Source organism: Typopeltis vanoorti, chromosome 8 (assembly GCF_054136105.1).
Source record: "Typopeltis vanoorti isolate ZY-2024b chromosome 8, IOZ_Tvanoo_1.0, whole genome shotgun sequence".
NCBI classification, from domain to species: Eukaryota; Metazoa; Arthropoda; class Arachnida; order Uropygi; family Thelyphonidae; genus Typopeltis; species Typopeltis vanoorti.
In genome coordinates, this window is record NC_143556.1 from 64,598,410 (window position 1) to 64,622,313 (window position 23,904).

At 34.8% G+C, this 23,904-nt stretch overlaps 1 protein-coding gene across 2 annotated transcripts in view; it reads right to left on the reverse strand.

The window, feature by feature from the left end:
- LOC150104060 (potassium channel subfamily T member 2-like) overlaps positions 1 to 23,904 on the reverse strand; it is a 165,539-nt gene that overhangs the window by 39,149 nt on the left and 102,486 nt on the right. For both annotated transcript variants that reach the window (XM_090396723.1, XM_090396724.1), the window contains one exon: positions 10,757 to 10,921. In XM_090396723.1, the coding sequence (XP_090252849.1) occupies positions 10,757 to 10,921 (165 nt within the window). The remainder of the gene's footprint in view (positions 1 to 10,756; positions 10,922 to 23,904) is intronic.

The following is a 23,904-nucleotide window of genomic DNA, read 5'->3' on the forward strand; positions in this document are numbered from 1 at the left end:
CCTTTGCGGATACATATAAGGAATTTGATGATAATGATGAATATAATATTTACTACTACCACCACCACCACCACTATTGCTAATAATAATAATAATAATAATAATAATAATAATAATAATAATTTTTTCTTCACGTTTAAACATTTTATTATGTCTAAGATAAATTACATACATAGATACAGTAATAATTATAATACATTACAATTGTGAATAACAGATATTTGCAAGTTAATAATATTTTTAAATAATAATAATAATAATATATTTTTTCTGTATAATGTATTATATTCTTTCTTTGGGAGGCATTTCTGATTTCTTCCTCGAAGCTTAGCACCGTCATCTGATAATAGATGACGGTGGTTTCATGGTTATGTTTCTATACTGGTCGCAAGCCAGGTGTTGATTTTACTGTTTGTTGGTACGTGCTTGGAAGACTTCAACTGCTATTACAGTTTAACTTTTTTTTTTTTTTTTGCAAATAGGGTTGGATTTAGACATGGTGTGTTTGTTTCTTTGTGTTCTTGTTTTTCATTCTCGCTATAATATTTATGTAGCACCTGTTTCAGCTCTCTGTATGTTCCTAGGTCTCTGTCGTCGAACGGCAGTTCGTTTATCATGTCAGGTACGTAGACGTTTCCGGTGGCTTTGCCGTAGTGATTGTTGTACTTATATGTTATGTAGTTTGTTGACTGTGGTCTTGTTATTTGATATGTTGTTCTGGTTACTCTATATGTTGGGCTGTAGTAGTGTTTTAACATGACTGTGTAGTGGCATAAGTGTTTCACCTTAAATATTTTGTGTTTTGTCCATGCTTCCTGCATAAGAGTGGGTTGTTCCCAGAATATCAGTTTTACCATTTTATCTTGCAACCATTGTAGCCTGTTAAGTCTGTAGTTTGCGCAGAATGCGTATGATGTGATTGCATATCTTAAAATGTTTTCACATAATGCTTTATAGATTAGTATTTTTATGTGGGTTGGGGCAATGTCTTTTAATCTGTATAGTTTGCTTGCTATTATCCTAAGCTTGGTATGTAGGTAGTTTGTATGGCTATTCCAACTTTGATCAGCATCAAAGTGAAGTCCGAGATAGCGTGTTGTTTTCAGCTGTGTGATGGTTGTGGTTTTCGGTTCTGCGCTTTGTGTATAAGAGGATGAATGTCGGATAGTGAGATATTTAGTTTCTATGAGCAGGGTTTGGGGGTTTTTGAATATCATTAACTTCGTTTTCTCAGGGTTTATATATATGCCGTTTTCAGTTACCCAGTTTTTGATTTGATGGATGTCGTGTTGCATAATTGTGTAAGCGATATTTGCCTTGTTGTGAATGGATACTATTAGCCGTGTCGTCTGCGTACTGGAAGATTTTGCTTTTTAGGGGAGGGTGGCTTATGTCGTGTGTGTATATGTCAAATAGAATGGGAGATAGGACAGCTCCTTGCGGTACTGCACAGGTTACATGTACCTCTTTGCTGTGCGCTGATCCTATACGTGTGATGTGCTTTCTGTTTTTCATGTATGCTTTGAACCACTGAAGTAGTCCACCTCCAATTCCGATATGCGTTAGTTTCGTTAACAAGGTTTTGTGTGTTAGTGTGTCAAATGCTTTTGTTAGGTCAATGAATACCACTAATGTTTTTCTGTTTTTATCCAATGCAGCATTTATTACGTCTGTGAAATATTCCAGGAATGTTGCCGTTCCTTTATTTTTTTGAAAGCCATATTGTGTTTTGGGTATGATTTGAAAATTTTCAACGTACGTGGAGAGTTTGTGACGCACGATACGCTTCATGATTTGGTTGATTACAGAAAACGTGGCGATGGATCTGTAATTGTTTATAATGTTTCTTTTTCCATGTTTGTGTATGGGTGTGATTAATGCAGTCTTTAATGTTTAAGGTATGTGTCCCGTTTCGAAGATTTTATTTAACAGTTTTTGTATAACTGGAAGTAGGCTGGTTGAGTGTTTCTTGATGTCTTTTGGTCTGATTCCGTCTATCCCCGGTCCTTTGTTAGGGTTAATTTGTTGAATTGCCAGTGAAAGTTCTTCTTTTGTTACTGTGGGGAACCACATCGACTGGGTTGCTCGTGGACCTAGTGGAGAATGTTCGTTTGTGTGAGGAAAGATTGTTTCTTGTAGTTTTTGCACAGAGTTCACGAAGTGCTGATTAAAGTTGTTTGCCAACTGTTTGAGGGATTTGGGGTCGAAACAATAAAACACAGCGTTGAGGCAAAGCTATGTTTTATTGTTTCTGAGGCAGTGGTTCTATGTATATTGTCCAGCATTTCATTAATCAGGTACCAGGTTTCCTTTATGTCATTCTGAGCTGTTGTTAATTTGTTGCCGTAATAGTTTCTTTTTGCCGTTCTAATCTGTGTTGTTAGGAGATTCCGTTTTCTTGATTACGTCTGCTTGATGGTCTGTATTCATGTTGGTTGGTTCTCATGCTGTTCCTTCTTTATGAGTTGTCAATATTCCTTTCAATGTGGCAGCCTGTTGAGGTCTTCTACGGATTTTATTTCGATTGGTTTTGCGTCTTGTGTCTTTCTAAGGAATATTTTGCTGTTTCTTATCCATATAAACTGGTAATTGTTTATTTTATTTTATTTTCTCTTTTCCTTTTTTGTGGTAACCGATGTACTGACTGGATGTCTTTTGATTCAATGGAGAGCCAATTTTTTGGCTTAGTTGTATTACAGTGCCTCTTAGATGTTCCGTAGCTATTTCTGGGAGACCACCTATGAGGAGATAAGTTTTGTACTGCTGTTGGTTTAAGAGTTCGTACTGTTGCTTTAAAGAGTTTAGTTCTTGTCGTAGTTCTGTTGTCTCTTTAATTAAATTATGCTGTCTTTCCGTTAGCTCTTTTACGCAGTTTTTAATTTCTCTAATTGCCCGTAATACATCTTCTACCGAGTTATTATTAAATTCCTCATATTGGTTGAATTTTTCTGTAATTTTTGCGGTATGTTTTTGAAATAGTTCTCCAACAAAATCGATTAAATAGTCTTTTAGGTTTTGTAATCTATTTTCAAGTAATGCATTTAAAGATGGCTCACCTGGGTTTCCGTTGTTGTTGTTTTCTTTGTTTTTAATTTCCTCTGCTGTTGATAGCTGTTTACAGCCTGCGGTTGTTTTCTGCATTAGCTGTTTTCTGCCTGCGGTCGAAGGCGACATGCCTTTGTTGTCTCTGCAATGGGGACACTTCCACTCGTCACTATTCTTGTTTGAGTTTCGCCGTCAAGTGATCTCGAACAATCCCGAACATAGAAAATGCATGTTTCTCTGGCAGTTCCTACATGTTATGTGGTTTTCTTCCCCCGTTAAATCTTCTTGGCATTTGTAGCACCTCATATTTCTTGTTTGACGATCTTGCTGTAATTTCTAATATGGCGACTTCCTTTGTTCTCTTCTCGCGTAGTTGACCAACGTATACTTCGAACTTTGAATACTTATAATTTACTTATTACTTAACAGATACTTACAGTTTTTACATCGATATGTTCATCTTGAAGAACGGAATTTACTGATATACTTTAAAATTTTAATTCACAAGAAAAAATCTGCTTTGCAACTTAAAATATGGGAGCATCAAAATAGCGTGCTTGCGACCGCTTGCTGCTAAAGCGCCCTCTTAATAATAATAATAATAATAATAATAATAATAATAATAATAATAATAATCATAATAATAATAATAATAATAATAATTGCCTTGGAAACAGAACCCGAGTTTCATTCTCATCAGTGATAGAACTTTATTAATCATATTTTGAGGAAGGAGAAGCACACTTTTGAGTTCTGTTTTATAAATGACAGTTTCATCGGCTGTAGACGATAACTTGTGTATAACACACAAATGATAGGTGTATGAAAAAAACTGTATGAAAAATATGTAAATATAACTAACGTAAAGTTTACATCACAGTATAAGACTTAATAACAGACTACACAATGTCTTATACTCTGATTCGTTCTTTATTAAGAAAGAAAAAGAAATTCTCTTTTTAATAAAAATATAAATATATTTTATTATTTAAATCAAAATAATAAATTTAAATTTAAAAAACAATTGAAGATTAGTTTTAAATTTCAAGAATAACGATATTGGATATTCTTAAACCAATTAGAAATCCATTTATTAAAGTTAGACTTGACTGATTTTCGTGTAGAATAGAATATGTGTGAGAGGAGGAATCAATCGACCGTGAGATGCGGTGATTGATTCATTCAATCCAATACCCTTGGAGGGTAATGAATGGCAATGCTGTAGCTAATGAAGTTCTAACTGAGGCTCGGCTATTGCTGTTACCCTCCTGCCATGATCAGAGCTTTAATAGCTCAATAACACTTTATCCCTACACTGTCCTCTACAGATAACAGGGAAGATGAAAAGCATTCTTGCTTCGCCCCTTTAAGCCAGTCCTTATAAGGACTATTTTAAGAATTGAATTAGTCCTTATAAGAACTATAAGGACTATAGTATAAAATTCATGAAACGTTGACAGTGCATATGATTATTTCTTACGTTTATCGGTGTAATAACCAAGTGTGTATCTTAGGATCAAAACGGCTTTGGTATGGTAGCTGCAAGGAAAAGTTAACTAATTTAGTTAACCTAATAATGTAATTTTTTTGAAACTAAACGATTCAAGTATAGGAGATAATCAAAAGAATGTGTGGACTTCAGGATCGACTGAGTGTATTCCCTGGCTTATTAATTACAGAATCCGTCATACTCTAGTTGAGAAATATTTAGGCAAAATCATTTTGCTATAAAACAATGTTTTTAAGTAATACATAATTTAAAAACATAAATCACACACACACACACACACACACACACACACACACACACACACACACACACACACACACACACACACACACACACACACACACACACACACACACACACACACACACACACACACACACACAGCTTAGCACAAATCATCAAGACGAGGTACTTCTATCTATAATAAGTATAGAGGTAGGTGGACGAAAGCTTTCACTTCAGTTCTTATGGACAGAATGATTATTCCTGATCAATAATAACAGGGATGATATATAAATAGACTGTGATGATTATGATACTAATAAATGACGTTGAACCGAACTATGTTTTGCCTGTTTAGCTTTACTCTTTTTATGCGAATCATACAGGCGAAAGATGATAAACCGATAATAAATCAGATCCGTAATGATGGGTTAACGATTATTCTTGAAAATCCAGCTATTGGAGCCTGGCATTTTTTAGTCACTTAAGGCTTTTAAATAAAAACGGTGGTTTTATACCAGGTTATGAAATACAACTGATTTTCATAAATTAAAGAACAAAGAGAAAAACCACAGTAACTCAAAAACAGTAGGATAACTTGTTATGAAATTCAATAAAAAGAAGTATGACGTGGGACGTAAAAGAAACACCCACAAAAATTATAAATGAATAAACTAGGTACACGAAGACCGTGGTCAATAACAAGAGGTTAAAGTGACTCACTAAGGAATGTGGTCACAGCAATATAGCGCTCACATCGGTATTTCATTCTGTTTATAATGGTGTCCAGAAGTTCAGTTGGTAATAACTATTGTTCCTGCAAAGCTCTCCTAAGCCCCTCAAGGTTTTGAGGAGAGAGGTTGAAAGAAGCAACATATCTTCCTAGAGCATCCCATTTAAGGTCAGGAGACTTGGTAGGCTAATCCATGCTTGCGATAGTTTCTTCTTGAAGATACTGATCCACAAGTTTCGCTCGATGAAGGAGAGCATTATCGTCTTGTAAGATAAATGTCTTCCTATCGCACCCACATACAGACGAAAATAGGAGTCCACGACCTCATCTCTATAAACTGCAGCATTCGTGGTTCTGTTAGGAAGCATACAGGTCTGTGCGTCCACCCAAAGATGCAGTCCCAAACCATCCCATTATCTCCACCATAAGTGTCTCATGGAACTCAAAAGAAAGATAACCTGTCCCCAGTTGTTTCCTGATCAGAGCATGCCTGGTATTGCTTTATAGAGCAAACTGGAATTCGAATGGATATAATAACGAGTTCCTATTGGTCTCCTGTACATTGGTACAGTTGACGTGATGCATACCTGGCCCATTTCAAACGATCTCTGCTGTGGCATGGAATAGGGGCATGCAGACAACAGGTCACCTAGAATATAAACAACCTTCGTAAAGCCTTCTGCACACAGTTGAAACAGATCCAATGTTTCTATAGCCGACGCGAGGTCAGAGCGTAGTTGATTAGTGGTAGCGCTCCTGGTTCGGCGAGAAGATAATTGGAGATATCGAGTATTCACTGAAATTGTAATCCTTGGACTTCCTTCACTTTATCTCAGGAATGCCTTCATGACTCTTGGATTTGGTTACACAGTCTGTCAATCAAGGAATGATTCACACATGCAACCATCTGGCTACCTCCCCCCCCCGACTCTGGAGGGCTTCTAGTCTTATGATTGCTCGCCACTCGAATTCATCGGTTAAAATGTCTTGTAACGATATCCAAGAATTCTGCTATCACGAAATGTCTTATTCTTGGTCCTGACGTGGAAACATCCGATACCATTCATCTGGATACTATAGCCAAACTCAGTGTCACCTTTTTACATAAGGTACCTCAATTTCGTATGTTCCTCCTCTCCCCCTCTTCTCCCGAGTTATCGCAATTATTTGTTCCTTAATTTATGGAACCATCTACCATGAACTCTCTGGATCTTCTCATCGGTACTTGTAGGATCATCTTTACAGCAAATTTACTAGTGTTTGGTAGTGCACGTTTTATTGCTTTGTTTACAAAATAAAAGATAATTATCAAGTATAATTCGATGGTAACAAAGCAACAAATATTTACGTGACAGGATTCTCCAAACAACTGTTTGCAGCTTGTGTTGGTAATAAATAGAGGCGCTAGAATAAACTTACAATTTACAGTGCAAAATCCCACGAGAATAATTCCCAGTTCCTTCCGATGAACCCATAAGCTGCAGTAATTACTCCCGAAGACACCGTGGAGTGCCCGGAACACTACCTAGATTAAAACCCGAATTACTAATGAACCAAACTTCATCCTTTACTCCCAGTACTGACTCAGTGCATATAGAATGCACGTGAAAGATTTATGAATTGTCATGTCTGTCACTAAGCTCCTCTGTTGTATCAATATTCGTCTCTAATCCCAATGCGATCATTAAGGAGGGAAGTTTGTGTGGAGGAATCAAGCATTCGAGTGTCACAAGTAAAGCCTAGATACTCGAGGCTTTTCTAAAACGCACCTGTTGCCAGGAGCAACATATGGGATGCGGCAATGTGATTTATGGTATTATACATGATTGATAGAGAAATAAGAAAAATTGTAGCGAAACCCGTCATTTATATTTTAAAATATATTCATAATTACCGAATATTTATATCCCCATCACTGTGTAATAGAAGTGATTCGGTCAGTCGTTATAATTTCAATTACTACTCCTGAATATCTGCTGACTGATATAAATATTCTGTAACTGTTTCATAATTACGAGGGTGGTCTGAAAAGTTCTCGGCCTAACAATGAAAAAACGAGTTTATAATTTCAAAGTTATTTTTATTTTTCAACATAATCTCCCTTAACACTAATACCATTATCCCGTCTCTGTAGTGGACGGGATAATGGTTTTAGTTTTAGGAAGAGATAGAAGTCAGAGGGAGCCAAATCTGGGGAACAGGGTGGATGTTCCAACAATTCATAGTGTAGATCCCTTAATTTTTCCCATTGCAAAAACACCTTTGTGGGCAGGTGCATTGTCCTGAAAGACGAATTTTTTCGTCTAGTTGGGTTAAAAGATCGGAATCATATTCCCCGGTTATTGTTTTAGCCTTTGAAGATAATAAACAAAATGTCTTTAGCATCCCAATCCGATGGAACCGACTTTGTCTTCTTTGGCACTGAACAACCGTTTGTTCAGTGCCCATTGCTTTGATTGCTATTTGGATTCTGGTATGTAATGGTTAATCCAAGTCTCATCCATAGTAATAAATTGACGCACAAAATCAGTTTTATTCTTGTTAAACAGCTCCAAGCACTGTTCAGAGATTTTCATGCGAGTGCGTTTTTGATCTGCTGTAAGCAAGCGCGGCACCCATCTTGCGCAAAACTTTTCATTTGCAATTTGTCATGCAAAATATATCCTACACGTTCTTTTGAAATGTCTATAGTCTCAGCAATTTCACGCACTTTGACTCGCGGATCAGTCAATACCATATCGTGTACTTTTTGGACGTCCTTCACGTGGATCATCTTCAAAGCTGATACGGCCACGTTTAAACTCGGCAGCCTATTTCTTAATTGTGGAAAACGAAGGAGAAGAGTGCCCATAAACTTCTATGAGCTTCGAGTGAATTTCTTTTGGCGTTAAATCTTCTTTTACAAATAATTTAATAACCGCACGATACTCAATTTTATCCATTTCAAGGGACAATACTTTTGCTTCAAACAGCTGTATAAAACATACAGCTTATAGATAAATTGCAAGTGATTCTATCACTTGATAGAATCACTTGCAATTTCACATGGATACTTATGTGATTTCTAAGTTGATACAGATGTACCAACTTAGAAAAAAAATCGTGCCGATAGTGTTGCCATCTATGGTTGAGGCCGAGAACTTTTCAGACCACCCTCGTATAACTCCCTAGACTTTAATGTTTTGTGAATGTCTTGAATGTGACAGATGAATTTCATCGCTGTACAGGGTTTTCGGATTTTCTAGTAGAATGTACTAATATTTGCCGACCACATTTTATGTCAATTCAAAAAAATGGCAGTATTCATATAAAGGACCCGAATAACTTTTAAAAGATCTTTTCGGTTGAAGGTGTTTCAACTGATTTCAAATGGAGGTGAGAAGGTTTACCTCGGAAACTCAAGTTTTCCATCCCGAAAAAAAAAAAACAGCCAAAGTATACACACAATTGACAGATAATAGAATATTATGTAGATTAAGAGAGTCCTGTTAGAGCATTACTTAGGTTTCTATGACGTCAGATGACTTGGAAGCGACAGGTAATGAGCCTAACACACTAAGAAGGAAGATGAAGATGTATTTGTTGATGATAATAATAATAACAAAAGAAGAATATTTTATACAAAATATAAATATAAATAATTTAAAAGTTTTTTTATTAATTTCAATATTCTGATGAAAGATCCTGATTTTCTGCGAAGTTGAATTTATAAAACAAAACATTTGCTTGTTCATTAAGAACAGTCGATCTAAATACAGTTATTTACATTTAAGATTAAAAAGTTTTGATTTAATGCAAGCTAAACGTACTTAATGAAGTTCACAACCGTAAATGCATACAACAAGCGAAAACTACAACGATAAATGGTAGGATGTCTACCATGATCATTGGGAAATAGAACCATTGTGACGGAGGGCATCTGCGTGTAAAGGCAAAATCGAAATCATCATCATCATCACCTTTCACTTTGACTGATTTAACGATTTTCGTGTCTGAGTACGCTAACGTATCTGAAACATTGAGACTTGTCTCGATTGGAAAAGTGATTCTTACGAACCCCAGTCAACGTATGCCGTTGATTTCGTTTTCGTTTTCTGTTTTTTAATATAATGCACTTTTGATAAACACGACTATAATTTTAATAAGGCCATCTTGTAGGAGTTATGTAATAAGACTTATCTCAGGCGTTTTGCTCACTTGGAGTAAAATTTGTACAAAATAGGTTTGTCAGAGTTGGCAACATTATGGTCTTAATGTTCTCAGGTTTATAGTAATAGACATCCTTTTATCAGTGGATGTCATCCAGGTAAAATGTGTAAATATAAATTACGATTTATCATTTTAATTTTCTTTCTTCTAAATTATTCCATCGAAACTTCAAAACTGACATGCTTATCAGCTTTTTTGTCTTGATTACCTGGCCAAAAAAGCACAATTTTTTTTATTCCACGTTTTCTTAGGGCCAACGTGTAATTGAATTAGAAGTACCAAACATTCCTCTAATGCATACGGCATATCTAGGATAATTTGCTAGTAATTTTATACTAAGACCACATAGGTAGAAAAAGATGACTGATTTCACCATTGTGTTATTGAAACCACTCGAAGATAAATATAGATAGTTGCACTATCATCTTGAAAGCCTTCGTGTAAAAATGCAGTGTTCTAGGGATGACGCCTGTCACGTGAATAATTTCTTTTAGTTTTGCCACTATATAGTCGAAGAGTACTTCAACGATTTGATTAAATATGATCGGTTCATTTGTCCATGCCGTTATCTTTACACCGTGCAATGCTATCAACCTAAAGAGTGGGGAATGAGACGAATCTCAATACGGGATATTTTCCCCCAAACTTCCTATCCATTTTCATGGTTCCACCTACTACTGCTATGTTTGTTTTCCATTGTGTCGAGAAGATAAACTGCTATTATCAATTAATTGCTGGTCTAAGCCTAATTTGAAGGTATCAATCAAATATTAAAATGGAATCAAATCATTTTCTTTCTGGTCTCTGATCAGTAGAATATTACAACGTATTATTGGATCGTGGTATTAAAACATTGAGATGACCTTGCTATCAAATAAAAATCACAGAACTCTTAAAATAAAAGTTAGAATGGGATTAAAAAGGAAAATCAATGGATCTTCAAATCAAATTGAAGATCCATTGATCTTCAGTATGATTGATATTTGAACCATAATACTAAAATAAATATTAAATGAGTCAAAGATTTATAAATTTACCTGAAGTAGGGGATGTGCGTAGAATTCATTTAGGAAGTCCATGATAGTATCGGCCCTTAAAGTTGTGCTGCACACCACCACATGTTTTTCACTCTGAGCTCGATGCATACTGTATGTTCCACCCAGTTTCTGCCTTTCCATCCATGTGTACGCTAACTGTTCGAACTATTTAAAGAACAAGGATTAAAAAAAAACATATCATAGTATTCACTTAGTAAACAGGAAAAGTCAGTGCAGGTTGCTATAGCAACTACTCGTGTTTGGACGTTACAGTAATACTCAAAAACACGAATGGAATCAAGTAACTATAGCAACAGTGAGAGTTAATTATATCGATGTTAAAAGAGCTAAGCAAAATCAACAGTGTTTAAAACGATCACGGATAAAATGTTTATTGTAAAGATAATACATTTTTCGAGATTTTTCTTGAGAAAAGTAGCAAGATTATTCGTTTCATAGGTTCATCCTTCGAACACTTCCGTGAAAATTCGATTTACCGTAACTATTTCAAGGATAAATTATCATTTCCTGTCGAAGAAGGTCAACATGCAAATACAACGTAGTGTGTTTTGTGTTCTTATTCTCTTCGTAAAGAGAAATTTGCAATAAGCTCAGCATCAACGAACATCACAGGAAGACAAGGACAGCAAGTTGTCATAGCAACAAACAGTAAATGTGCGAGAAGCCATGAAAAGGAAATAGCCTCGTGCACGGCCGATACCTTTAATGTGAGTGCATACTGCAGCGAAAGATAAACTAGTTTTGCGAACTTTTTTTTTATTTCGGTGAAAAGTACAGTGGCTTTGAAATAGAGAACTACACAGATCGGAAAGAAGGGGACGCAACCGGAAGTAACCTTTTCAGGACAGAGGATCGATTAAAGTATCTACATACTAAGATTATTTCTATTTGAACTGAAAACTTTACCGGATATTAGATAAAGTCATAAAGTGTGTTTCGATTATTCTCAATTTTTGGTTATTGAGAACTCCCTATTCCTAGAAGTCAGTGGAACTGTCATAATTTATTTTTTGTCAACTGGATATCATATGCAAAAGAAAGATGGGACTGGATGGAATGACAAAATTAGCAAGAATTAGATATCATTTACTGTAGGAATTCCGGAAGACAGATTAAAATGAAGAGCGTAGATATGTTGTTGAAAATGCCGAAGCGGCACATTTTGTGATGTGAGTTATGTAACTTACTACTCACGGTAGATACTATTTTTTCCACTGCTTGCATTTCACTACATTAGCAATTTTAGAAGTCCCATCTTTCTTCATACTGACTCTCAACAACTATCAATTCTGCCTTGATATTAAATAAAGTCATCAATTAAGCGAAAGGGAAATAAATGAAGAAGGAAGGGAATATTCCATTACGATAGTGTCTTTATTTAATATCAAGGCAGAATTGATAGTTGTCGAGAGTCAGTTCGACGCAGTACTGTCTTTTGCATTAATTTTTGGTGAATACCGAAAAAATAAATCAAATAATTTGTTTCGTTTTTGCCATTTGTAAGAAATTAAAAATTTACAATTGACACAGTAGCAGAGTAGAATAATCCAAGGATTTCAAATCCGACTCTAAAAAAAAAAATTCTATTTCTAGTTTATTCCATAGATATTCTGTTGGATCTGCATCAGCTTTGTTCTTTTTAGATGACGTGTTTGCAATCAGTGCTTTCTGACGATCTCAAACATTGTCGTATTAGAAAGAATGAAGGATGGTAGCCTATAATGTACTGCATGTGCAGTTAAACAAAAATGATATCTTTACAGATGAAATTAAAAATAAAAAGGAATTGCATTAAAGGACAAGAATCGCAAAAACATCTATATATTTACAATGGGAAACAGTGTTATAGTCGAAGGAAGTAAACCTGGTCTTCCTCTACCAAATTTTACACCTTTGAGTAATTCAAATATACCAACCAAATATAGCATTCTCGTTCATTATTGTTTACTAATATATAGTATCTTAAAACAAACACATTGCTCCCCCCCCCCACTCTGCGCAGATTTGGTTACAATTAATTGATTAATTAACGTATTCAAAGTTATCCTACAATTATTTGCATTAGACCAATCAAGATGAACACTGATGCTATACACTCTAAAAACTTTCATGCATCGATTAAAATGTTGAATATTCCATTTCGCTTAATGATGACTTCGGACTTCTGAAATTGCTAATATAGTGAAATGCAAGCAGTGCGAAAATACAATCTACCGTGAGTAGTAAGTTACGTAACTCACATTACAAACTGTGCCTCTGTGCCGCTTATACGGTCAAACTCAGATGAATTTTGTAACGCGGGTTGTATAAGCAGTAGTATATTTTAAAGATTCTTTTGGAATGAAGGATATCGTGAAGCAAGATATCAAAAAAGAGATAACAGGCATTCTAAATTACAGAAATCTTATTCTAACCATTAGGAATAATCCAATAGCATGACGTTCACATGATCGCGGTAAGAGAATAAACACTAATTATTTTCATGAAAGAAAAAAAATAATATTAGAGGGTAGGTGGAATGGACCGAGACGGAAATTAAAATTGCAGATTACACTGATCCAAGAAGAATAAAACAAAAGTAAATTTAAATGTTTACTCATTTGTGGTAAATCCCAGAATATTCAATTTCAAGAATAACATAGCATATGAAAGCTGATTAAAATATTAGCGAGATCACTTTTATATGGAAATTATTGCCTTCGAAATAATCCTTTTGGTTGTGAAGTGATGATCCTAATGATGATGCATTTCAGGTAGTCCTGCGTTCCCTAAGGGTACTTTGCGATGTGGAGAAGAGGAAGAAGATAGGAGGGGGGGGGGAGAATCAGGTACACGAGTAAGAACTTCTGAATGTTTGTGTATGTCTAATAATTAGGACCATTTAACACAGCGTTTGCCATAATGCAAAGAGAGAGAGAAAGAGAGAGACCAGGTGCTGTAAGACTGTTTCAGATGAAATACATCTCAAAAGAGTTGGAGAACGGTTCTGTACAGGGATGAATCATGCTATGTCCTAGAAGAAATTCATGATGCAGTAGATCCTCTGAAGGAAAATCAATCAGCATTGCCTTGACTGCGCTCTCATTAGATTTGCTTTACAATGTGATGGAGAGAAAAAATACTCCTGTACGCAGATCCTCTCACTCACTAGCGATTTAAATTTCCATATTCTTTCGTAATCTTATTTAATAATTTACATTGAGTTAATGACATCTTATTATGCAATCATATGATTATCACCATTTTTCTATTTGCATAAACGTTGCCTGATGATATATTTCTTTCTTCTATCAGAATAAATAGCTCATGTATTTATACAGCTAATGTTTCATTCATTTATTGTTTTTGTTGCTCTGCATTTTACTTAAATAGCATGTAATATTAGTAGCTTTATTAACTTCGCTAATTGTCTTCCATAATATTACTGCATGATGACGTCTACAGAAAACTATAAACTAATACTCCTACATAAAAAATAACTTCTACATTGCCACAGCACGAGGACGGATCAAAAATATCTGGGGCAGAATTTTCGTAAGGATGCTACTAACGTTATGGAAGAGAACAATCGGTGACATCTTCTAACGTTGCCGAAAAGAAAAATTATCTTAATTCGCGTTCATTGTGGTACTGTTCTCCTTCAGGAATGTGTGTGTGTGTGTAAATAAGAATGAAAATTGCAGGTCTAAGTCCGGAGATTTTGAAGTCCTCTTATAACTTGGATACGTTTCTAATGCTAATTTTTAGCTATTGACTGCCTCTTGGGACAGGAAAAGAAAGAATGAAGGATAGAATAATTATCATTTGTTTTAATATCGCAGGTTAATAATTACAGATCACAGAGATTTCTTTATAAATGAATAGTCTGAAAGTTTAGAAATTTTTTTTTTAGACGTTTTAGAAATTTAGAATTTTTGTCCATTTATGTTGATCTTTGGAAATGAATATGTAGTCTTTTAAGTCAGGAATTGTCTTCGAGAATAAGCAACGCGCATTACATCATCACTGAGAAGTGATCTGATTTTTGGGATTTATGATAGTCAAGGATTATATGTAGTGATGCCAAATGAAAATGACTAAAACAGCTAAATCTTAACAAAAAAGAGCTAAAAAGGAGTTAAAAATAAAAATTTGAAGCTAAAATTTTAAAAGTAGTAGCTGATACTTTTAAGTTATTTACTTTATTAAAGTTGAAGTGATACTTGCATATAAGTGGCTAAATACATCTTCCATGTGGTCTTCTGCGCTTAATTCATCCACGGTTTCATTTAGATTTTCAGCTTTATTATATGTGACCACCGTTCCAATATTACTCAGTGTAGATGCTGGTAAATGATAGTCTGTACAGCACTTGTTGTTACGCCTGAGGGGCCATACTTAACTGACAAAATAGCTGTCAGCATTGGCAATTCCATCTTGTTTCTTAATTTAGTTTTAACTACATTAATGGAACTAAAAATTCGTTCAATTTCCGCATTAGAATTTGGCAGTATTAATAAATTTATTGCACACTGAGCAACTTTTTTTAAATGGATTCATTCCAGATGCATCTTTATATTCTCCTACTTCAGTCCAGAATAGCTCAGTATTTTCTATATTTGCCCATTTAATTAAGTGGATAGTAGTGTACTGGTATTCAGCAGGAGGAACATCTTTTTCTGTTTTCAGCATTATTTCTAAGATGGGAGTAGCAGGTTCTTTTATATGTTTTAGGGTATTATCAATAGAAAAAGAAGACATCGTTCTTAAAATATTCAAGTTTTCAGGCAACCTTTGCTTAAATTGTTTGAAGAGACCAAGAAGAAACTGTCTTGCTCTACTTCTAAGATTTCGCTCATCATTTTGCGTTATTTTCCTTTGTATCATCAACTCTGAAATTTTTCTTTCAAATCTATAACCAAGAATTGGATTGGGATCCAAATAGTCATCAATCTCTGACTCTAGGTGGATGATGGTAGCACAAAGAAGAGACATATTAGCAACAGAGCGAATCAAACGAGAAAGGTCTTCAAATAATCTCATCTTATCAGCACTGTTAGATTCGAAAATTTTGTTAACTTGCTGAACCTGAACTAGAACAGGATGCAAAAATAAAAGGTACAACAGATTCCTTTCATCTTTGTACATCTCCCACAAAATTTGAGCTTTGTAACATTTCTCAGTCAAACTCACGACTTCGAAGTGAGTTTTTAATTCCAACCACTGGCTAAGAATTCTGTCTACTGCAGGTTCAATGGAGAGCCACCTTGTTGCACAATTGCTTACAATTTTCAGAGGAGCATCATTTTCGTTGATAATTTGATACAGCTCTTTGTATGCCGCTTGTCTTGAAGAAGAATGTAAAAACCACTTATACGTTTCAGCAACTAAAAATTCTAATTTTCTTGGGAGAGATTCTGTACAAGTCTGAGACATTGCCAGTTGTAATGAATGGCATACACATCCAATTAAAATTAAGGAGGGAATATGTGCCTTCATTTTTTCATAAACGCCATTATTGACACCAATTATAACACTAGCGTTGTCTGTACCAATTACAATGAGATTTTTAATGTCCAGTTTCTTGCTCAAGAGCTCTTTTTTCAGTGCAGCCACAATACCACTAGCGTCACACTTTTCTAGAACCACCATGCTCAGAAATGTATGCATCATTTTGTTGAATTTCTTGCAGCAAGTTTTGTATGATATTCCGACATATGACTTAAAGTAAGTGGTGTATTAATTTTTTTTTACAATTTTAAAAAGAATCAAAAATTAAAGGTAATTTTTTTTAAAAACAATAAATTATATTTAAAATGCAATAGAAATAAATAAAAAAGAAGAGACATAAAAAGAAGACGTTGTATTTTCCATCTTTTCACGTACTCTAATACGTTTTCTAATTTTTTTAACAATAACCCAACTGTTATTCCATGCAGTAAACAATATATATTTATCATCATCATCATCAAGTTCCTGGTATGTCCACGCAAGGAGTGTTCGGCTACTATGAACAGTATTACATGATTAAGTTTACATTATTATTAACATCCGATCAACAGTTTTCCTCTAATATTTTTAACATTGTATCAAACATTTCGTTCCTCTAAGATACTAAATCAATCCACTTAGACCTTGGTCTTCATCTTCTGGACATCTTGGCTTCCAACACCTCTTTTGCTAAACTTTCCTCATAGTCATACCAAGTTCCAATCTAATATCTTCATTTTTAATATGATTCCGTCACTTTCAACTCTCAGATGCATAACATAAAACTGGTTTGAACCGCTTGCATACTACTAGTTTGGTGTTTTGGCTAATTTCTGTCTTATTCCATATAAATGTATTCCGCTGGCTACCCACCATTCCAGCTTTGCTTATTTTGTTGTCTATTTCCAAATTTAATTTGTCGTCTTCACTAAAAACTGTGTCGAAATAGCTGAAATAGTTTTCTTATTATATACGATCTCCATTCAGAACAGCCGAAGTTTTCTATGTTCCTGCCTATTTTCATACTTTTGGTCTTTTTATTGCTGATTTTCATGCCAAATCTGTTATGCTGTTATTTAGTTTAGTGAGTGAATCCTGGGGACGTTCACTAGATGTACGTAGGAGTACAACATCATCTGCATAAAGTAAAGAGCTAAGTTTGGCATCTCCGATTCTAATACCAGGTTTAAATAATGCGATCCATATAGATGATGAATAAGAGTAGAGATAAAGTAGTGATTTTACATCAAACAATTTTCCTGTATTTTATTTCCTTAAATTCTAACTGCTAACTTACTATTTTAATATAGACTATGTATTGTTCTGTATAATATTCCATTTATCTCATATAATTGTAGCGTTTTGAAAAACTTTTCTTGGGGCACCTTCCAGCTCTACAGACCTAAGTGCAAGTTACTGTCATATTCCCAAGATTTCTCAAACTATTTGTAAAGTGAAAATCTGATCTTGACAATCTGTATTTGGCCCGAACCCAGCTTGTTTCTCTCGAAGTTTCTCTTCCACAATCTTTATCAATCTCTTTTCAAGTGTGCTTACATAAATCTTACTGGAACACTCGGTAGGGAGATACCTCTGTACTTTTCACATTCAGTTTTATTCCTCTTTTTTATAGATGGGTACTATGAGAACTCTACTCCAATAATCGAGAATTCAACCTGTTGACCAGGCCCTTTAAATTATGCAGTGTATCCACTGCAAAGCTTTCATAACTCCATTTTTGAGCCTTTGTGGTTGAATATCATCTTCTTCAGCTGCCTTTCCACATTTTAAGGTTTTGATTGCTTTTTCTACCTCAAGTATTGATATGTACTCCTGTTTGTATTCCTCTTGAAGATTTTCTGTCACTGATTCTGCCGTTCTGTCACTATTTGTTTCATTCACTATATTTATACTACTCTAAAATACATATAAACAAATAATAAATAATCACTACTTTAACGCCTTTTATTTAAAAAGGGAATAGGTGGAGATCCTTTATTATCATCCACACATATCAAAAAATAGTTGATCCAGATGTGAACAGGGAAACACGTACAGACATGCATGCAACCATCAACCACAGCTCATAAAGATGGCGTCTATTAAGGGCGAGCTCAAGTATTTTGTAATGTGACAATTGCTAAATGTCTTTCAGTGTATCAGTCTCATTTTCGAGAAAAAAAAAACTTTACTTATGCATTTCCAGTTGTTTTATTGACCTTGCCTTTTCCTCTCTTTCCATGAGTTGACCTATAGAGAGCAAAAAATACCGAACTTTGATGAAAGATCGGTGCGTAAGTTGGTGTTCGGGATGGTTTCCATTGGATGCCATTCCTAGCTGTATTCAAGAACGCGAGTATTGGGGATACTAACTGTACTAATGTACTTTAGGTATACAACCTTTGGTGAATGGGAAACACATAAAAAGGGACTTATCATGTATTGATCGAAGGCATGATGTCCCAAGTATATTCATGGTATTAAAGTAGTGACGTTCCATGTCTGGAAACCGCATGTAAAATATGGATTGACTGGTCTTTGTACAGACGAATTCTAATGTTTATTTAAATGAATAAATAAAATTTAAATTAAACTAAAACAAATAAATACATGTAAAATAAACACAAATATGAATAACATTTAAAGTAAACATAAATACATTAAAAATACTATATAAAATATGCGAAATTTGAATGCTCCCCAAACGGTTTGGTAATCGTTTGTGTGTGTGTGTGTGTGTGTGTGTGTGTGTGTGTGTGTGTGTGTGTGTGTGTGTGTGTGTGTGTGTGTGTGTGTGTGTGTGTGTGTGTGTGTGTGCGTGCATTTTCCTCCCAATAGTAACCCTACCAGGAGGTAATTTATTCCTATATGCTACATTGCATACAATACTTATTATTACATTTAGCTTACAAGTACTGATTAACATTTGTATTTATATTTTTGTATCCATTTTCATATTTACATTGATATTTTTATATACATATACCGTATATTCCGGCGTACAAGTCGACCCGGCGTATAAGTCGATATTGAAATTTTTTGAATTTATTTGAGTTTTTATAGTATATTCGTCGTATAAGTCGACTCGAAAAATTTCTTTAAAAATAAAAATTATGACAGTTTTTAAGTAACATTTTTATACAGGCATCAACCACTAGGATCATAACTGCCTTTTTAGTCCTTCCTTGTTTTGTTTTAGAAAAAGATATAAAATACCTAGTTGACAAAAGAAATTTTATTTCGTATTGACCAGTTGACCAATAGTGAACTGAAGTGCAATGGCTCCTTTTAAAAGAATGAAATATGACGCGAGTTTTAAGTGCAAAGTGATTAAATTTGCAAAAGAAAATACTAACTGTGTTGCTGCACGTCAGTTCGGAGCAAACGAAAAACTAGTTCGCGATTGGAGACAAAATGAAACTTTAATAATGAAAATGCCCAAAAATAAGTGCGCATTACGGAAAAGAATTTGTAAGTGGCCTATACTGGAAAATAATGTTGCGGATTGCGTTAGAGAAAATCGCCAAAATGGACTCATTATAACGAGAAATAATATTCGTTTATTTGCTTCGAAGTGGAGCAAAGCAAATAAAAAGGCGAAAACTTCAAAGCTACAGTTGGTGTAGCCCGTTTATGGAAAAGAAAAATTTAGTGCTTCGACTAAACACGAAAATCGCCCAGAAGCTGCCAAAGGATTTGAATGATAAGTTATTAAGTTTTCAAAGATTTATAATTGCTAAAAGAAAGCAAAAAAAATATTTATTGTCTCAAATCGGAAATATGGATGAAATTCCAGTTATGTTTGACATGATCGGGAATAGAACAGTAGAATTGAAAGGAAGTAAAAGTTTAGAAAGTATTTTACCTTGGGTATAATAAATGGTAAAGATACCAAGCTATTTTAAACCTGGTTTTACTCCATTTCCCAAGTAAGCAAAGAAGTCAAGTTTGCGCCTGCAAGTGTTGCAAGTCTAGCTGACCCTGCACGTAGTGCAAGATCAAGGCAACTCATGGTAAAAGTAGAATAAGCTCTGATCACTAATCTTAATATTTACCCTTAATGCAAAGCACATCTCCTGGAGGAGATGTATGATGCTTTGTATTAAAGGCAAGGGACCACTACCCAGACCGGTTTCGACCTTTATTGAGGTCTCATCAGTGGGAGCCAGGCTAGAAATATCAAGATTTTAGTAATACAGAGCTTATAAGTATTTTACCAGAACAAGTTACCATAAGGTGTTTTAACCTTATTAAATAAAAATCTCAGGAGGAGATATAAATGTAGAAAGTATTTTACTTCTGTATTACTAAAATCTTGGTATTTCTAGCCTGGCTCCCACTGATGAGACCTCAATAAAGGTCGAAACCGGTCTGGGTAGTGGTCCCTTGCCTTTAATACAAAGCATCATACATCTCCTCCAGGATGTGCTTTGCATTAAGGGTAAATATTAAGAATAGTGATCAGAGCTTATTCTACTTTTACCATGAGTTGCCTTGGTCTTGCACTACGTGCAGGGTCAACTAGACTTGCAACACTTGCAGGCGCAAACTTGACTTGTTTGCTTACTTGGGAAATGGACTAAAACCAGGTTTAAAATAGCTTGGCATCTTTAACAGGAAGTAAAACTATTTCTTTAAAAACAACTGGACATGAAAAAAGCCGTTTCACAGTTGTACTTCTTGTATGGCTGATGGTACAAAATTAAAACCTATGATAATTTTAAAAAGAAAAACAATGCCAAAGATCAAAATTCCAAGAAACGTTTTCGTCCATGTTCATGAGAATGGTTGGATGGACGAAGCAGGAGTTAAGCTGTGGATAAAAAAAAAATATTTGGAATACACGACAAGGTGCATTAAAAAATCCAAACAGTCTTTTAGTGTGGGACATGTTCAAATCCCATTTAACGGAGAGCACAAAGTCTTTATTAAGAGAGAATAATACCCATATGGTAGTGATTCTAAGTGGGTTAACTTAGAATCACTATCATGAACCATTAGTGCAACCGTTGGATGTTTGTATAAACAAGCTATTTAAAGACAGTTTACGAAAACAGTGGAATGCGTGGATGCAAGAAGGAGAGAAAAGTTACACAAAAGGAGGACAAATGCGACATGCGTCTTTGGTAACTATGTGTGAATGGGTAGCGAAAGCATGGGATGAAATAAAACCAGATACAGTAATAAAATCTTTTAAAAAAATGGGCTATATCTAACAAATTAGATGTCTCGGAAGATGATTTTGTTTACAATGATGACGAAATTGATGCTAAATCCTAAATTTTATATGACGATATACCGGAAGAAATTACAGAACCAGAGTACAATGAACTTTTCATACATTCAGAGAGTGAAAATTTAATTTTAATTATGTAATTACCTACCTATTTTCTTTTGTAAATAAATAATTATATAATATGTAAATAATTTTTTGTGTAAATAAATTTGATATAAGTTGAAATATTTTTACTTATTTACCCTTTTTGTATATTGCTAATAAATTTAACAGAGTATGATACGTACTAGATTTTTCTTGGAAAGCAATCAATTTTTGACCCGGCGTATAAGTCGACCTAAAAAATTTAGTACTTTTTTTCAATGCAGAAAAGTCGACTTATACGCCGGAATGTACGATATTAACACTATATAGTATAATTCACATAATATCAGTGTTAGATCATAAGGACTGGAAATTGATTTTATTAGTAAATTTAATTAATTCTATGTAATACTGTTCGATAAGTCTCTGTTTTGACACTGGCCACTTGTCTCCGGAAGTGATGACGTGTTGTATTAGGGGCATCCGGATGAAGTCCAATAGCTGACAGTCGTAGAGTATGTGGTCAACAGTCTGTTGATGGTGTGCACTGCAGATGCATGATGGTGATTCCAGGATATGGAATCTGTGTAGATAGTGTCTTAGATTTCCGTGTCCAGTTAGTAGCGTGGTTAAACCTGGAGAAATGGCGTGTTTTTTCAACCGGAGTTTGCTTCTGATGCTAGGAAAGAATTCTTTTGTTGCTGATCCGTTTTTTGATGTCTTCTATTCTTCTTTCCACATGTCTAGGTTTTCTCTTCTGCAAGTGTTTTTATAGCAGATTTCGGGAATTTCTGATAACTTGTTTCTAGCCGTTTGTTTCTAGCTGCTTCTTTAGCCAACTGATCCGCTCTCTCGTTTCCTGCTATTCCAGTATGCACTTTCACCCAGCAGAACTTGATTTCCCATCCCTCTAGAGTGACATTTCAAACCAGATTTCTTGTCTGTTCTATTAATGCAATATGGTTGTTCTGATTTTTTATGCCGTCTATAGTGCTTCTACTATCACTGTAAATTGTTGCTGTCTTTTGTTGAGAGGTGTTGAGTTCTAATTCCTGGAGATATGTAAGTGACAGAACTTTAGCAACTTGTTCTGCTTGGTTGTTGGAACAGAGAGGATGCAGTCTAAAGCAGCGTTCTTGCATAATGGACTGTCTGTTGTATGCAGTGAAAGAACAACCGACATTCCTTTCGGTTTTGCTTCCGTCAGTGTATATTTCGAATTCGTCACTTTCAGAGCTTTCCTTCTCCTTAATATTTGTTTTCTTTGCTGGGTGAGGCCAATTACTGTAGTGAAGCGGACGTTCGTAGCTATTTGGATCGATGTTGTAACTTTCGATAGATCATCCGAAAGTGACTTCACATATAAGAGATAATTCTTGTATTTTCAGGCAGATCGGTGTTAGAGCTGCAATAACGCAAGCTGCCTCGAAAGATATTGTCCTCTATCCTTTAATTATGCGTGTGGCTATAAGGCGTTGAACTCTATTTAGTTTTTGTCGGTTTATCTTTGATTTTAGTGTATGTTTCCAGGCAGGTGCAGCATAAGATATCAATGGTAGTATAGCACCGGTATATATCGTTTTCAGCCCTCGTTGGCCTAATCCCCACTTAATCCTTGCCGACTTAGCTAGGAGGTTTACTATTTGTAAGCTTTTTTCGGCAACATATGAGATGTGCTTATTGATGGTGAATTTTTTGTCTATTGTTACTCCTAGGTATTTTAGCTCACTGGCTACCTCGAGAACTTCTCCGTTTAGGAAGACTGTTACAGGTTGTTTTGATTTTTTTTTTCTTCAGATGTAGAGCACTTTAGACTTGGTGCTATTGAAGGTCACTTTCTTCTTGCGTGCCCACTCTGCAATTTTAAAGAGTTCGTTGGCCGTTACTTCTACCTGCAAGCCATCGCGTCCCCGAATCATTATCATCGGCGAAGGCTATGATTTCAGTAGTGACAGGAAGTCTTAAAAGCGAGTCGTACTGGATGTGTGTGTGTGTGTGTGTGTGTGTTCTGATACCTTTATATTAGCACAGTTTTCAAATATTCAAATACAGACACAAATGAATAATAATAAATATAAATTGATTAATTAAAATTTAATTAAATTCAAATTTAAATTAAATGTGTACAAATACATATAAACAAACAAATAAATAATAGTGAAACATTCAGAAATAAAAATTTAATGTACTCACGGAATGTGGAATGTGGCTGCTTATCATTCCTTTGATATAAAATTGCATTCCAAAATAGTTTTAAAATATATTTTTTTTACAGATTGTATTTATACATTATTTTATTATAGAGTATTGTACATTTTTGCATTATTAACAGAACTAC